A 15,590-nucleotide genomic window follows, 5' to 3' on the forward strand; every position below is an offset into this window, starting at 1 on the left:
AAAAAAAGAGCGTACCGACGTTGTCTCGGTTTCCCGCGTTTTGAATCGCAATTCAATTAAGTTGGCAGCGTTCACTTTTTATTGGTTTCCGGCTTCGAAGTGCCAGATGTGAATGTGCGCTTCCACGAGCACCGTTAAATTGTGCTTTTGTGTAGAACTCAAGAGATGTTACGCGAATTATTTTCAAGATTTCACGTTCGCAACGTGTGAACGAGTCGAGTCGCGGGAATTCGCCGCGTTCGTCGATCGATCGTGACGCGGGGTTTCCACGGTGGTCGGTGATCCTTCAAGTTTACGGCTGTAAATTGGTCGCGTGCGTTGCATGTGCCTGCGGTGTCCCGGAAAAAAGCGTAGTATACCGTCTTCGACGACGTAGAATTGATTTCCCTGAGCGGTTCGGCACCGCGCGAAGATCTTGGTTTGGTCGTTGACGGGATAGAGAACGTTGACATGCCGTTGCTCCGTAAACAGCCGTTTCAACGACTTCACGTCTCGTCGGATTTCAAAGACGACGATGAGGTGTTCCATTGCGAGGTTACCAACGAAATCTTCAAGGACTACAAGTAAGACCATGACAGTCAAGACCGTTCCGAGACGTGTCCCTTAATCCGGTCGACGCGACACATTAAACGCGATTGTTTCGTTTTCTTTCGGCCTCGTTTTATTCGGTATTAGTTGTGCTACCGAAAAAATGCATAAACGTGTCATAGTCGTTGTTTTCGTTCTCGTGTATTTTGTTGCAATTTTCAGCAAACCGTTGAGACGCAGTTTGTCACTTACAACGCGACTGAATATTTGTATACATTGCCATTGTTTAAACGTAGATCGACCGTTCGAATGTACACGTGTTGTGCTGACAGTCCGTTTTGGTTTTTGAATGTTTGATAATTGACGTTTGTTGTTCAAGTATTTTTGTATTTTGAAAATTTCATTTTTTTCCTCCGCTTCTCGGTAATATTATTATTCTCTTTCCTGTTTTATGATTGCAGTGAGTTCTGCGAGAGAATTATTTTGTGCAATTCACTTATATGGTCATGTAGCATTACTGGGAGAAGTAACATGACATTCGAAGAGGCGTTACAATGTGAGGAGAACGCGAAGAAAAGTCTTAAAGAATTTCCTATGGAGGTAATGTGTATTATCAAAAATGGGCTTTCATGTATTTTTAGCATAGAGCGTATAATGTGTATTTTATATTGCAGTTACGCATTCCTATATTATATCTTGCCAGTAAAACGAACAGATCTTCTTTCAATGAGATGATAGAGGATGTGTATCAGTTTGCAAGGGATCGTTATTTTGTTGGGGAAATGGTAGAAGCAAGTTTCACAGAGGATTCCTGGTGTGAATGTCATGTACTCCAAGTTATTGCGCCTTTAGAGCAGCAAATAAAAGCATATATAAAAGAAAATAGGTATTAATATATTTAGTTTGTTTGTAATGTTTTTCACCGGTTCACAATATTAGTAGATTTGTGTGTTCAGTAATTGTCAGTATATTGAAATATTAGTGATTTGTCTTTAATAACATGAATTGTCAGACAGAGTTGTATATATAATATGTATTGAAATAGAATTCTAATATAATGCTCACTTCTGTCAGAAGTCCACAAGAACAACAGTATCATCCACCAGCGAAATTGTTTCGTTATGAAGTGGAACAATTAGACTGTGGTGATTCTGATGTCAGTCAACTAATGATTGTAGAAGCAGCTCAAGTAAGAAGGAGAAAGCAACATTATAGCAGAGAACGTAACAAAATATTTCTACGCCAATTGTGCGAGCAGAATGATAGCGGCATATGGATTGTTAAAGTTAGTAAGTTTGTTGTTATTGTATAAATTATTTACATAATTTATTAATAAAATGTTTGTTATGTAATTTCAGGATAGTGTTTTACAAAAGTATGGAATTAATAAAGTACGTTTCGATACCATATTTGCTGGCCCTCCTCCTGATTTCACGTCGCGCATTAAAAAACCTATAAAGCATAAACAAGAATCGATAGAAAAATTTCTTACCGCGGACATTTCGAAACAAAAAACAATGGAGAAGCCAGATCCTCTAAAAAAAGTAAATCAGACAGGGGTAGACATAAAAAAATTTAGAAAACCAAGGTAAATAATCTAGTTGTATTAAAAGTATAAACTTCTATCAGTATGTTAATGCTATAATTTATCTAGAATGAATGGAAAATTCAAAGAGGAGCTTAAAGCGAAAGCTCTTGAAGAAAAAGCAAAACGCAAAGAGGAGAGAATATTAAAGAGTGAACAGAAAAGGGAAGAGAAGCAGAAACTAGCCGCTTTAGCTGCATATGTGAGACAGTGGAACAAACCCAGAGAAGACCTTGAATGCGAAGATCTTTCTCCAATTCCACAACCTGTACCAGTTAATACTGTGATACCAAATGACAAGTTTGGTGACTGTTGCATGATTTTAGAGTTTCTAGAGTTTTTTAATGAAGAATTGGAAGTTTCTTCATATTTTTCAAATGGATTTACTTTGGATCTATTGGAAAAAGCATTGTTAACTAAGGAAGCATCTGGACCTTGGAGTGATCTCTTACAATTGCTACTATCAAGCATCTTCAAGTATCAATCAGATGAGGAAGATGAAATTCAAGCATCCGATACAGTAACAAACGATACTACTACCAATGAGGGAGTGTCATCAATAACAAAAACAGTGAAACTTACTACAGTTACCTCTACTTGGAGTCCAACGTATCACGGTTCTAAATTATCAGAGCTAACATTGGATCATTCGACTTTGAGCGAGATCTTGAGGCAACATTTATTAAGTTCCGGTGAACGAATTGGCGAAGCTGCTTCTAAATGGAGATATTCTCAAAGAGGTTGGCTTTAAAACGTGATTAACAAATTGAAATGTTACAAACGTTATATAATATAATGGTTTCTCTTCTAGGTGGATACACGAATCAAGACGATCCTGCAGTTCTGATGAGAAAGAAGGAGGCGCATATTTTGAGACTGTTAACCCATCGTAGCGTTCACGAGCTTGACTTCGACGATAAATTGAAAGTAGCCGCATGCCTCATCAATCAGTTACTCACTTTCGCCTCAGTACGAGATATGATTGAAGAGAGACACGAGAAGCTTCATCAAGCAAAAAAAGAACTGAGATCTTTTATACTAGCGGAGCAGAAAAAGGAGAGGGAGGAAAAAGAAAAAATGCGAGAGCGCGATAAGGATAATAAAGACATGAAAAGTGCACCGAAAAAAGTAACACGTGGTAATTGCGACGAGGAGAAGAAAAAGAAGCTAAAAGAACTTCAGGAAGCATCCAAAGATGACCAAATGATGCTCTACTTGGGTTCCGATAGAGCTTACCGTAGGTACTGGAGACTCTTGTCGGTACCAGGTAATTACATATTTCTTAACTTATTGTCAAAATTGAACAATTACATTGGATAAGTTATTTTTTTTTCTGTTCAGGAATATTCGTGGAGAATGATGGATCTGGAGTAGGTACCTGTCTCCCCGAGGGTACACCTTATCAACCTGAATTGCAAGACGGAGAATCTACATATGCATATTTAAGGAACAAGTTTGAAGATGAATTCAGTGATAAGGAAAATAGCTTTAAAAAGACGAAGAAATCTCCTAAGAAGGTTTCGTTTTCCGATAAAAACGGACTTAAATCTCCGAGGAAAGATGTGATTCCTAGGAATGAATTTAAGCAAGAACTTTCCGATGTGAGGAGGAATTTAATGGCTTGTACAGGGGATAAAGAATGCCCGGTGCATTGGAAAAGACCAGAACCAAAATGGAGTTTCTTCGGAACGCAAAAGGACATTGAAACTCTGGTGAACGGTTTGAGTAAACGAGGAATTAGGGAAGGTGAACTTAGAAATAATATTATCCAAGAAATGACAAGTGTGATGTCTGTTATCGAAGAATGCCCGAGGCATAAACTCAACCCTGACGTAGTGAGTATTTTATGACGCGCTTAGAATTTGAATACGCTTGTAGTGTTTCTTAAAGCACAGTTCAACGTTATGAACAAACTTTGGATACAGTTTTCAGATCCGATCAAGGAACATCCTAATAAAACGACAAAGAAAAACAAATATGAGAACGCTAATTTAAACTATCCTTCTGAGGTGCCTGTCGGAGATGTTTTTGAGTTCACTTTGAGAGACTTTATCTTAGACCTCGAAGATAAAATAAAAGCCGGTTGTTTGGGAAGTTTGAAAGTGAACAATCGCGATACGTGGAGGCATACAATTGATAGTAGATCCTACGGTAAACAATGTGATAAATTAGCGTACGGTACAAATGAAATAAATACAGATAGTCCCAACGGGTCACAGGATAAAGTTAAAAACGAGACTAAACATACTAGGTCGGATACTCCAAATTCCGAGATAGAAGGCCTTACTGTAAAGACTTACAAACACTCAGAGAAATCGTTAAGTACACTAAATGAAACTGACTTACTCCCTGACCCTAAGCAACAAGAAACCATTAAACAGTTGGCTTGCGCTATTTTGCAATTATCTCAAGCCATTGAACAGAAGTACTTAGTTAAACCGCGAGGCGTTAATGAGAAAGATAGAAAACACTTCACCGAAGAGAACAGAGAAAGATGGGAGCAATCACTTCTTGCGTCTACAAGCTGGTCACAGTTGTTCTTGCATTTAACCATTTTAGAAAATAACATTGCTTGGGATAAGAGCGCACTAAATGCTCAATGTTACATATGCAGACGACGTCGAGACGCTGAGAAGATGTTACTCTGCGATGGTTGTAACAAAGGTCACCATTTGTATTGTTTGAAACCAAAACTCACTGTAATTATCCTGTTTCTTATCCTTAAATGCGCGGTCCTTTAGATGCACCGATTAACATTGCGTATGCTCGTAGGCTGTACCAGATGGAGATTGGTATTGCAAAACATGTAAGCCACCGGTTAAGTCAAAATCGAAACTTAAGAAACGAAAAAAATTCGAGGACGAATTAGAAGAAGAAGTAATATTGACCAAAGAAACTCGACACAATCGAGCGAGACGTGTTCTCGAAAGTGAAGAGGAAGAGGACCGTGAAGACGATGAATTGGAAGATGAGAACTTTGAGACCATGTAAGAATTTTTTTTTTACGTGTACAGCGAATTGTTAATGTCAATCACGATAATGATAATATTTCAGGAGTAGTCAAATGAACGTGTGCACTGCCTGTAGAAGCGGTGGAAAGTTAATCAATTGTGATTTATGTTCGAACTGTTATCACATAGAGTGTATAGATCCCCCTATAATAAGAGCACCACGTGGAAGATGGATTTGTTCAGATTGCAAGGACAGGAAAGATAGACGGACCAATATAAAAAACGGTAAATAAATAGAAATGGTAATAAAAACACAATGATAGCAGAAACACTGTAGTAAGTCTCGAGAAATCTTTATGTACCACGTAGTATACTATTAATGTTAATTGTTAATATAATAAATCAGTTTCTTAGTTTTAATTGTGTTCTTAGTGAGGGGGCGCGAAAGGGAAAGGGACAAGGAGAGACTGTGCGCTGCAGCAGCACGCTCTCGCATCCATGGCTTTGCCAAGAGCCTCCTCACTACAGAATCGACAGACTGGGACGGTCTGTATCGAGATTCTATTCTACTTTCTTTTGGTATTCACATTTTTTTGTCTAGAAATTCACTAATGTTAGGAGCATTGTGTAGTTCTACACATTCATTCGTTATTTGCTAATGCAATGTACAGCGAATGACAAATAAGTAAGGCTTCGTTGCATGTCTTGGTTAGAAATCGTTGTTTTGCTACCAAAGTAAAGTAGCGAAGAAATTTACTTGGTTTATCTTTTCTATCGGACAGTGCAAGAAAATGTAAAATTCCTTTTAGAATAATTTTCGGGGTTAGAGTATGTATGTTTATGCAACAGAAATGTATTCATTTGCATTAAAGGTTTTGTCGAACGAACGATATCTATTGCCCTGTTGCAATATTGCAGATATACAAAAGCCAGATGATAAAAGAAATTTGTATTCTTTGTCGTAAATCGATTAACACATTTTTCGTACACTTGTGGTAATGCTTTGCCTGTACCATTAATTGTGTTCAAATTGTGTTTAGGTAAGAAACTTATGGTTTAACTGTAATCAATTTAACATGCAGACAGCAGCAATTCAGAAGATACTGAACCGAGACAGACTAGACGGGCTGCGAAGAGGGCTGCTGAAATAGAACAAGTAGAGGACAAGGGAACAATTAGAGGATCTATGACACGATTGCAGGATTTACTTACCGACATTAGACACCACAGAGATTCATGGCCTTTCCTGTCACCCGTTACAAAAGACGAAGTACCAGATTATCATGATATTATTTCTAATCCAATGGATTTCGGTACAATCAAATGTAAACTAAATAATGGGGAATATGAAACATTGGAACACTTCTTTAGCGATTGTCAATTAGTCTTCGATAATTGTCAAGCTTATAATGAAGAACACAGTGCAGTATACAAGTAAGTATGAATAATATAATGACTACCTGTATATAGTTCGGATGCCAGAGATTGCGAGATAAGCTTGCAACATTGAAATACTAGATTCGTACTGTTTCTCCCAACCATTAAAATCCTATTACGTAACATGGAAATTCAATAAATTCAATAATGACTTAAAATATAGAATATACAAAAATTACAGACATTTTAAAATAAAAACAAGTGCTTTATAAATATATATATAACTGTTTAAATGTATCATTTTAATGTCTCTATTGACTTTTTAACTTAGAACCTTTTCTTGAAATTTAATATTTAATACACGACTTGGGTAATTGTGAAACTGAAAAAAATGAAATCAATGAACGAAATTCTTGTAACGAAAATGTTGGTCAGCAGTCGCGAAAGTATAATCAAAATCTTTGGCCTCCGAACATTCAAAATAATATAACGTTTAAGAGTTCGACTATGTCATTTTAAAATCAGTTACGTATACAGAGCAGGTATGAGGCTGTTGAAGTACTTCGAGAAACGGTGCAAGGAGCTCAGTTTGAATTACGAAGAAGAAACAGCGGTACGGCCACCGGACGCGAAAAAGCCGAGAATGATGGGAATCGATGTCGATAGCAGCGAGGAGGAAGACGAAGAAGATGAAGAAGAAGAAGAAGAAGAACTTCAAAAGACAAGATAGAGTCGGAGCATATATTCCAATGTTATATACTTATTGGGTATTAATTTTTTTTATTCCCGATACGTAAATTGGATGTACCTTGAGATTGCGTGCGGGTTTTTACACTAATGTCGAGAACAGTGTACAAATTCGTGTTACAAATGCGAAAGTTGTTCTGTAAATTATATATTACTGAAAAGACTTCATTTCCTAAGGATTAGAAAAATGCTATAGATATATGTATAATTGCAAGCTTCACATATGCGTTTAAAGTCTCTCTTCTTTCTTTTCTTTCTCTCTCTATCTCTCTATCTCTCTGTCTGTCTCTATCTCTCTATCTCTCTATCTCTCTGACTGTCTCTATCTCTCTATCTCTCTGCTTCTCTAAATTTCTCTAAAATCTTTCTATCTCTATTTCTAGAACATTATTTATCGAATATGCTCTGAATTATTTTCTTAGGCTTGCTAAAATAAAATCAGGAAAAAACATGCACAGTATTATTCGTAGAATTTTACTCATGGTGTAATTACTCTTGCGTACTTGTAAGAGTCTTTAAGCATAGAGCATTTTATATAGAGTGAGCGAGCAAGCATGCGGAGGCGGTGAATTCTTATCCGCTCGAGCCAGTACAAGATACGAGTCCTCTTTTTTTTTATTTTGAATTAGTATTATTACAGAGAAAACAATTTTTTGTTATACCAGACAAGTCTTTTTACACTATAATAATTATTTATTATTTTAGCACTACTTATATGATTGTATCTTATGTTCTTTTTTGAAATGTTTCAATGATTCTCCTAAATGTAGTCCCAGAATTTCAACACATTTTACGCATACGTAGTCCACACATTTACAAAATGTGTTATATTCATTGCCTTCCTTTTAGATAGTGTATTTAAAACATACCACGTGCGATAACGTGATCTGTGACTGCCTTTTTTTATTATGAAAAGTCATATATATTTCAAATGAATCCAAAATGATACAACACTTTTGGTACATTTACTCTGATATTTATTCAAAACAAAGGTAAATTTTACTTGAAATTCAAATGCGTCACAATATTGCACCATATATATTGGTAATAGGAAATTTTATTTATATAATTCGTGTGTTTGACGTTGCCAAATTGTTAAATGTGTTAAGTGGTACTTATACCTTTTTTCTTTTTCTTTTTTTAATTTTGTTCTAAACCGTCAGCCTATTTTAAGAAAGTTTAAAGGTTTAGGCTGGCCCTACAAAAAATCTACGGTACAAATTATTATTATCTTATATATTGTACAGCAGTTGTAGCTACAGTTCTTTGTAATCATGTACGTTTTATACGATTAATTTGGTAATAAATTTTTAAAATAGATTTATAATTGAAACTTGTTCATAACATAATGCTTTAAAAAATATGTAAAAAATATTGGAAAATATTACTAATTTTAATGTTATTTTGTAGAGGTTACATGTATTTTATTCATACACTCTTCTTACATGTCATACTAACAAACTTTCAGGTATTACTTAATGATGCATCACCTTCCCTGAAAATTGTTCCCTTCTGACTTCTTCCCATTTCTTTACATTTTCAGGAGAATAACCTTAAGTAATAAAGGGTAAATTACAATATTATCTCTATAATGATAAAAATACTTTTAAATGCTGTTACAATTAAATACTTACTGAGTTTTTGTATTTTATAGAATATGGGCAAAGTCATAAGAATACCAAGTGGGAAAAATCTAAATAACCAAGTATTTTTATGAGTTAAATACAATTTATATGGAAACTGGGCAATCTTTGCTGATAATGTGTATGGATATATCATACGCCGTGGAACTTCATCTGCAGACATGTCTGAAAACAATTTCATATTTATTTTTATTATTAAATCTCTTCAAATTCAATTCCAATTTGGAATTAATATTAAATTTTCAAAATTGATTTTTGTGAATACGTAACGAAATAACAATTATCCTCCTTTTTATTATACATATAAAAATATTTAATATATTCATTACTTGTAACACTTTTTAACATTTTTACCTGTATGAAATATTAAAATACCTTTTTATTTATGATAAATATATCTGCATTTCATTACAAATTAGTATGGTCTAAATAATTAGATACGTAAATATATTACTGATACGTCTACGTTAGTGTCATTACGTTTCATTACATTTTTATGAAATTTCTATTAAATAATTCAATTGTAATAAAATAATTCGTGTCTACACTAAACGGTTCTTAAACGCTTAAAACCTAAGAAGAAAATTTGCTACGATACCTGGTTATGTCTTAGACAAGGCAGAATTAAAAATCGTACTCCCAAACTCTGCGATGTGCACGCTCAGCAGCCATAGAACAGTATTACATAATTGGCATTTTACTAAACATATCGAAAGATACCGAATCGAAAATTCTTGTCGATTGTGGTTCGAGATGTAACAATTCTATTGGTTCAAATTTGGATGAATTTCAAGAAAACGTAACGTTGAGAATTGTATAGTACAGTTTTTGGAAAAAATATATATTCTTCGGATAATTACTGCAAATTAGAAATAAGTACATTTAATTTCTTATCGTGACAATAAAAATACTGTTTTGGTATTAAATGATTATATTCATCATGTATTTGTATTTTATGAATATTTTTCATAATATTATGCTCAGAGTGATATCATTTTTGCATTACCATTAAAATCAGTGTAAAAGTTCCAGCAGTTTATTAATAAAATATACCACGTGTATGGTACATTGAGTTCGCCTTAAAATACTTTGTGTTATAGATGGGAATCTCACTTTTTATCGCATCCTACGGATAACAAGAATTAAGTATACATTAAAACAATATATATTGTATTCAATCGTGAATTATTAGATTATGTTTAAAGGTGTACAGTTATCCATTCACTTCGCGTTGATAAAAAAAAAATTAAAAATTTCAATGTCAACATGATGTCGAGATATCGGTAGTAAAAGACAAAAAAATATCAGATACTACCTTGTGAAAGTGTCAGTTTATGCTACGCAAAGATACCTGCGAGGTATTCGTATAGAACTATATGGATAACAAGATCCTGAACGAACGTGATAAATACAAGAATTGAATTGAAATCAATTAAGTGCAAATCTGGAAGTGTGCCTGCAGTAACCATGAATACTATACAGGTTGCGCATTTTCTTATTTAATTTTGAATTTCAATTAATAAATAAAAATTAATAAAATGTAATTTACGCGGTAAGTAGTTGACAGTGATGTTAGCAATATGTTAAGCATGATGTCAAAGCATGATGTCAATATGTTAACAAATTCCTATCATTTATGAATTTATGATGGTCTTGTTTCATCAATTTTATGATTCATATGTTAGCATTTTAACTGACATTGAACATACTTTCCAGGGTCCAAATATTGGAGATGCGGAAACTGAATTGTTTAATGCAAATATATTGGAGCGATTATCACTTTCTCAGATTGAAGGCTTTTTAATTAGACCATTGAAATCTGGAGATTATGATAGGGGTAAATGGATTGTAAAAGAATTTTTTAATAAGAATATTTGTTCAAGATCATTAACATTATTCTATTCGTTTAACAGGTTTTCTTCAGCTCTTAACTCAATTGACGGAAGTTGGAAATATTAGTAGAGAACAATTTCTAAGTAAGTTGATTAAAATTTAATTTTACTAACAAGCAATACTATTATGGAAAAGTGTGTGACATTGTTGTTTATACATATAGAATGTTTTCATATGATGAAGAGCACTGGTAGCTATTACATAGTTGTAATAGAAGATGTGAACACTAAAAAAGTAATAGTAAGCGCGACGTTAGTTACAGAACAAAAATTTATTCATAACTGTGCTATGGTATGTATCCTATCTTTTTTCATTTTTCTTGTTTCAATAATACTTATATAACTAAGATAGTACATCTCTTACAGAGGGGACGTTTAGAAGATGTGGTAGTAAATAACAAATATCGGGGTAAGCATCTAGGAAAATTAATAGTGAAAATAATATGGCAGTTAGCAAATTATTTGCGTTGTTACAAATTGTCATTAGAGTGTAAAGATCATTTGATACCATTCTATGAAAGTATAGGTTTTAAACGTGAGCCTAGCAATGCTAATTACCTCAATATGAGACTTCCTAATGACAGTACTACAGAGCAATCTCACTTATGACGATAAACATTGAAATACGATTTACAAAAAATTGTTGTTCACAGAAGAAAACAATAAAATCTTTTTACCATTTTCATAAAACCATGAAATTCATTTTAAACTTTATTTTGATCAGTCTGAATAAATGTTTATATTCTTTTATACAAGAATTATGAATGAAACAAATTGTAAAAATAATATGTAATTATATTTTATTGAATAGATGTATAATATTTTTTAAGAACATATAATAAACAATGTTGCAAATAATTCAGAATCGACCTTTTCGACAGTAAAATCATAGCATTAACAGAAAAGAAATTTCTGTCACGTCTAATTCGTATTTAAAATTGTGTTGTGTATACCTGAATGCAATTAAAAAATGATGGAATTTCAATTAAATTTTTTTTGCGGTGACGTTACTTCTTAATTTCACTGCTCTCTTTGCTTCCATTTGCCTTTGCCTGGCTAATTTGCGTTCTTCTCGTTTCCTTCTAGCTTCCTCTAATTTATTATTTCCACTAAGTGTATTGGTACTTTCGGTATTTCCTTATAATAAAAAAAACCAGTTACATGTAAATAATTATGTGTATGTTGTATAAATGAAAGTATACTTTATTGATACAATTATACCTGGTTCCAATGGTTGAAAATCTTCCAAAGGTTGAAACTCCGAGTCCTCCCAAACTACCTCGGAAGATTCATTTTTGTCTTGTACAGTTTGTGCCGCTTCTTCTTCCTAAAAATAACATTGAAATTTTATTTCTTCTCGGAGGTGAAAGGAATGCATATTTAATCTATCAAAAAAACAAACCGGTTCTTCCTCTAAATTTGTCCACTGATCATTGGCCTTCGGAGAATGTGACGATGGTGAAATGTTAAGCGTTCCAAGTGTAGAAGTGGTGGAAGATTGTTGCTCCATGTCACCCCAGTTGTCAGCGTCCCAACAGTCCCAATCACAATCGGAATTGGTATTTGCAGCGTTTTGTAAATCGTGTTCATGATCGTGATCTAACGATGTCATACTTGTAGCACTACTTGTCGTTGCTGTTGTGCTAGCGCTACTTTGAGAACTGCTGGCTTGTTCTGCAATTCAATTGCACATTAACGATAATGTACAATGACTGCGTGCGATATACAATTATGAATCATAGATACCCAGAGATGCTGGTTTATTTAATAAAATTCTCGATCCGCCATGAGGATTTGATGATTTCGGTGTGTCCGATTGACTGCGATAAAATTTGGCTGTTACTGCCGTTACAGCCCATCCTGCCCATGTAGCTGCTGCATTACTAAGACTAGGTGTTGCTGTATTTACATCTGCCTCTAAAATCAAATTGTTTAGATTTAATGAGGTGTTAACAATTGCCTCGTAATACTTCCTATTTGTGTAACAATTTTAGTTTTAATGTAAGTACCCATAGATTCCCGTAACCCAGGATCTTCTGATACCCTTTCAAGCTTCGATAGAAATCCTCGAATGGTTCTAAATGCATTGTCCCTCACTCCTTTGTCTACATCCGTGGTGAGTGGACACAAAGCTGGTAAAATCCGATTCGCTACTTCTTGCAGTAAAAAGTATTGTTGCGTCGCAGCCAATGCTAAAATACCCGCAGTCCTAGCTGGTGGAAATGTGTCTCTTGTACCTCTTATAAATGCTCCAATCAATACCTATAATTGTATGATAATTAGACTTTAGTCTGCGATAACTTGATCAAAGAATTTCATATTTAGATTTCAAATACTTTTTGTCTAATCTGAGGATGAAGATGTTGAGCAATTTTCCCTAAACAGACTGTCGTATTAGTGCGTATACCACCATGTTCATCCTTGGATTGAAGTTTAGCAAAATATCTTAACGTTTCCACGTTAAGATTATTATAGTCTAATTTTGGTGCTAAATGTACAACAGACTTTATTGTTTGTTCCCTAATCGCAGGATTTGTATCTAGAAATCCTCTGGCTACCTGCAATTAATATTGAAATATATATCAAGTATTTTGTATTGTTCGATAATAACGAGAAAAAATAGTGACCTGTGGAAATATAGCTTCATTAACTGTTGCTGGTTGTAAATGGTCGACAAATCTGTCCAACTGCTGCAATAATCTCAATCTGGTTGCCCTATCGTTTGATGCAAATAATTTTATTACACACGGTACAACTCTTTTCTGATATTCAGCATCAGGTAATTGGCAACCTAGTTGCAAAAGAGGTGGTAATACCGCGCTTCCAGCATCACCAAACTCGAAGGCTGCCAATAATTGAGGCAGAATTTTGTATCTGCCAACACCGTCTGGAAATGATTCTAACTGACCAGCAAGTTGAGAGAAAAATCGACCCTTTTCTCCCCTTTCTTTCATTTGAATTTCTTCTAAGAACAGAAGTGCGTCTACGAGATTATTCTTAAAAAATCCCCCGTTACTACGACAACGCGCTATCACATCAGCAGGGTTTGGTCTTCCTTCTGCATTGCCGCTTGTCAATTCCCGGTATACTACTTGCAACTGTTTCGGAATCTAAAATAGAAATTCATATTTGTAAATCGACAGTTTGAAATCGTGAATTTTAGTTTAGTTTCTTACTTTGTCCGTGTTTTTAAGTTGTGTACTTGTATTTAGCGAACCATTATATGTCTCCCAGATCAGGCATCCAAGTCCCCACATGTCAACCGAGCTGTTTTTTTATTTATTCATCAGTTTCATAGCGTTAACAATAAACCTAAATGTTTACATATAGAAAAGCTAGTATTGTAATGTAAATTTTGATCAGGAGACAACTAATTTTTATTATTTACCAAACAAGAGAATTTACATTGTCAATACTTTACATTTGAAATAAGTGGTATAGCTACAAATAAAAATAATTTAGTTTTATGGAAAGTTGTCGCTTTTTCCAAATTCAAATCTTTACCATTTAGTAGCTGGCTTTACATTTTCTTTAGCATCTGGAGGATAGTATGCTTGGAATGTTGATGGTAAAGTAATATAAACAGCATCTACAGTTGTCATATATTCAACTCCTCCCAGTTTCCATTCTCCACTTTCCTCATTTACAAAAACTGTCCATAAATTGACATTGTTATGTCTTAGATTACCATCATTATTTAAGAAGTTCAATGCTCTCTGTCAACGTTACAAATTAAAATTTGTATTTTATGACATCAGGAATTGTTTTACTTTGATACATACTGTAATTTGAAATATTCCCCAAGAAAAATACAATTCTTTTTTTGACTCTTCATCGTTCTCCGATTTTCTGGTTAAGCGGTTATACAGAGGCTCTACACGTTCAGTTGCTAAATAAATCATTTTGTCAGTCTAAAACAATAAAAAATATCTGAAACATCTATTTCTTAAAGATATTACAAATACAACTATTGGACAAATTTCACATTCATTTAATATAATATTTCATAACATTATATTTATACCTCAAGACTATCAAGATATGCAAGTATACTAGGATGCCTAAGAGTCTTTAATCTTTTCACTGCTGAGCGTGCCAAATCTAAAAAATATTCATTACCACTTTTAGACTCAAAGACAAACACGGAAACATCTTCGCCTCCTCCAGAACCCTGTATAAAAATATTTTATATTACATATATACATATTTTTTCAATAGAACAAGAAAAAATATAATAATCAGACAACGGAGGTTCTGGCGAACTTCGACGTTCATAGATTTATCACAATTAAACTAGTACTAAAAAAACATTCATTCTGTTCTATTAAATGAAATATAAATTACAAAATTACGCTCGTTTATTAAACTTTTTTCTATTATCTTTCACATGCTTGAAAGTTCCATAAATACACAAAGTTTGCGATTTAATAATAATTTAAGATTGTACCGCGTCAGGTTATGGTACCTTTTTTTTGGCTCTGTGCAACGTCCAAATGTTTTTATCATCTAAACCCGGAACTGGTTCTCCAATTTCATATGGAAAGTCTTTGGTGGGATCTCTCGAGAAAAATGACCACATTTTGGCGGTTTAACTATTTGTTAAAGTATAAATCAGCTCATCCTTCGACTAATACCACATTGTGATGTCATTGACAGCTACGCATCAACATGTCTTCAACTAAGTTGCTACTTCGCGACGATACGTTCTCATGTTGAGTGTGTATCGACGTTGCGTCAATTAACTTAAAATTTCAATACGTGTGCTGATTAATTTATTTTATTCTATTTCTATGCCATAGAATTCCTTTAATAGTTTTCTTTCATGTTCATTCATGTTTAGTGCTCATTGTCGCATTAATGCTCGTCT

The 15,590-nt window shown here is 34.0% G+C and overlaps 4 protein-coding genes across 11 annotated transcripts; 2 read left to right on the forward strand and 2 right to left on the reverse strand.

Moving 5' to 3' along the window:
- The first annotated feature begins 73 nt into the window (after positions 1–73).
- Acf (ATP-dependent chromatin assembly factor large subunit) lies at positions 74–7,898 on the forward strand. 7 transcript variants are annotated; one of them, XM_076370183.1, is made up of 14 exons: positions 74–563; positions 990–1,128; positions 1,203–1,414; positions 1,603–1,813; positions 1,887–2,116; positions 2,183–2,853; positions 2,925–3,380; positions 3,455–3,948; positions 4,039–4,812; positions 4,886–5,100; positions 5,168–5,349; positions 5,497–5,643; positions 6,147–6,498; positions 6,967–7,898. In XM_076370183.1, exons 1-14 carry the CDS (start codon positions 451–453, stop codon positions 7,169–7,171), a joined length of 4,401 nt encoding a protein of 1,466 aa, XP_076226298.1. In that variant the 5' UTR covers positions 74–450; the 3' UTR covers positions 7,172–7,898. The 7 variants fall into 7 exon arrangements, with proteins under 7 accessions (XP_076226298.1, XP_076226299.1, XP_031833617.2 ...); XM_076370184.1 differs by having other exon boundaries at positions 6,979–7,898; XM_031977757.2 differs by having other exon boundaries at positions 5,497–5,610.
- A 662-nt stretch (positions 7,899–8,560) lies between these two features.
- Positions 8,561–9,593, reverse strand: roh (reduction of Rh1). Its single transcript, XM_031977768.2, has 3 exons — positions 9,430–9,593; positions 8,823–8,996; positions 8,561–8,740 (listed from the first exon to the last, which is right to left on the reverse strand). The coding sequence occupies exons 2-3, from the start codon at positions 8,992–8,994 to the stop codon at positions 8,664–8,666; spliced, it is 249 nt and encodes an 82-aa protein (XP_031833628.1). The 5' UTR covers positions 8,995–8,996; positions 9,430–9,593; the 3' UTR covers positions 8,561–8,663.
- Positions 9,594–9,675: 82 nt separating this feature from the next.
- Positions 9,676–11,581, forward strand: Gnpnat (glucosamine 6-phosphate N-acetyltransferase). Its single transcript, XM_031977763.2, has 5 exons — positions 9,676–10,313; positions 10,548–10,668; positions 10,745–10,807; positions 10,888–11,015; positions 11,090–11,581. The coding sequence occupies exons 1-5, from the start codon at positions 10,299–10,301 to the stop codon at positions 11,330–11,332; spliced, it is 570 nt and encodes a 189-aa protein (XP_031833623.1). The 5' UTR covers positions 9,676–10,298; the 3' UTR covers positions 11,333–11,581.
- On the reverse strand, positions 11,564–15,339 carry yata (N-terminal kinase-like protein yata). Of its 2 annotated transcripts, none has more exons than XM_031977761.2 (12): positions 15,189–15,339; positions 14,748–14,894; positions 14,506–14,634; positions 14,228–14,439; positions 13,900–13,990; positions 13,351–13,833; positions 13,060–13,281; positions 12,733–12,985; positions 12,470–12,640; positions 12,126–12,397; positions 11,945–12,050; positions 11,564–11,860 (listed from the first exon to the last, which is right to left on the reverse strand). In XM_031977761.2, exons 1-12 carry the CDS (start codon positions 15,300–15,302, stop codon positions 11,709–11,711), a joined length of 2,352 nt encoding a protein of 783 aa, XP_031833621.1. In that variant the 5' UTR covers positions 15,303–15,339; the 3' UTR covers positions 11,564–11,708. The 2 variants fall into 2 exon arrangements, with proteins under 2 accessions (XP_031833621.1, XP_076226304.1); XM_076370189.1 differs by lacking the exon at positions 15,189–15,339 and adding an exon at positions 15,076–15,185.
- Positions 15,340–15,590: the final 251 nt, after the last annotated feature.

Source organism: Nomia melanderi, chromosome 8 (genome assembly GCF_051020985.1).
Source record: "Nomia melanderi isolate GNS246 chromosome 8, iyNomMela1, whole genome shotgun sequence".
Lineage (NCBI taxonomy): Eukaryota > Metazoa > Arthropoda > Insecta > Hymenoptera > Halictidae > Nomia > Nomia melanderi.

Coding starts and splice junctions, on each gene's coding strand:
- Acf (XM_076370183.1), top strand. CDS start 451: ATGCCGTTGCTCCGTAAACAGCCGTTTCAACGACTTCACGTCTCGTCG. Junction 1,415..1,602: donor GCATATATAAAAGAAAATAG/GTATTAATATAT, acceptor CACTTCTGTCAG/AAGTCCACAAGAACAACAGT. Junction 2,854..2,924: donor ATGGAGATATTCTCAAAGAG/GTTGGCTTTAAA, acceptor TTTCTCTTCTAG/GTGGATACACGAATCAAGAC.
- roh (XM_031977768.2), bottom strand. CDS start 8,994: ATGTCTGCAGATGAAGTTCCACGGCGTATGATATATCCATACACATTA. Junction 8,741..8,822: donor CTATAAAATACAAAAACTCA/GTAAGTATTTAA, acceptor TTATTACTTAAG/GTTATTCTCCTGAAAATGTA.
- yata (XM_031977761.2), bottom strand. CDS start 15,302: ATGTGGTCATTTTTCTCGAGAGATCCCACCAAAGACTTTCCATATGAA. Junction 14,895..15,188: donor TGCACAGAGCCAAAAAAAAG/GTACCATAACCT, acceptor ATTTTTATACAG/GGTTCTGGAGGAGGCGAAGA. Junction 12,398..12,469: donor AAATAAACCAGCATCTCTGG/GTATCTATGATT, acceptor ATTGAATTGCAG/AACAAGCCAGCAGTTCTCAA.
- Gnpnat (XM_031977763.2), top strand. Junction 10,669..10,744: donor ATCTGGAGATTATGATAGGG/GTAAATGGATTG, acceptor TTCGTTTAACAG/GTTTTCTTCAGCTCTTAACT. Junction 11,016..11,089: donor TTATTCATAACTGTGCTATG/GTATGTATCCTA, acceptor CATCTCTTACAG/AGGGGACGTTTAGAAGATGT.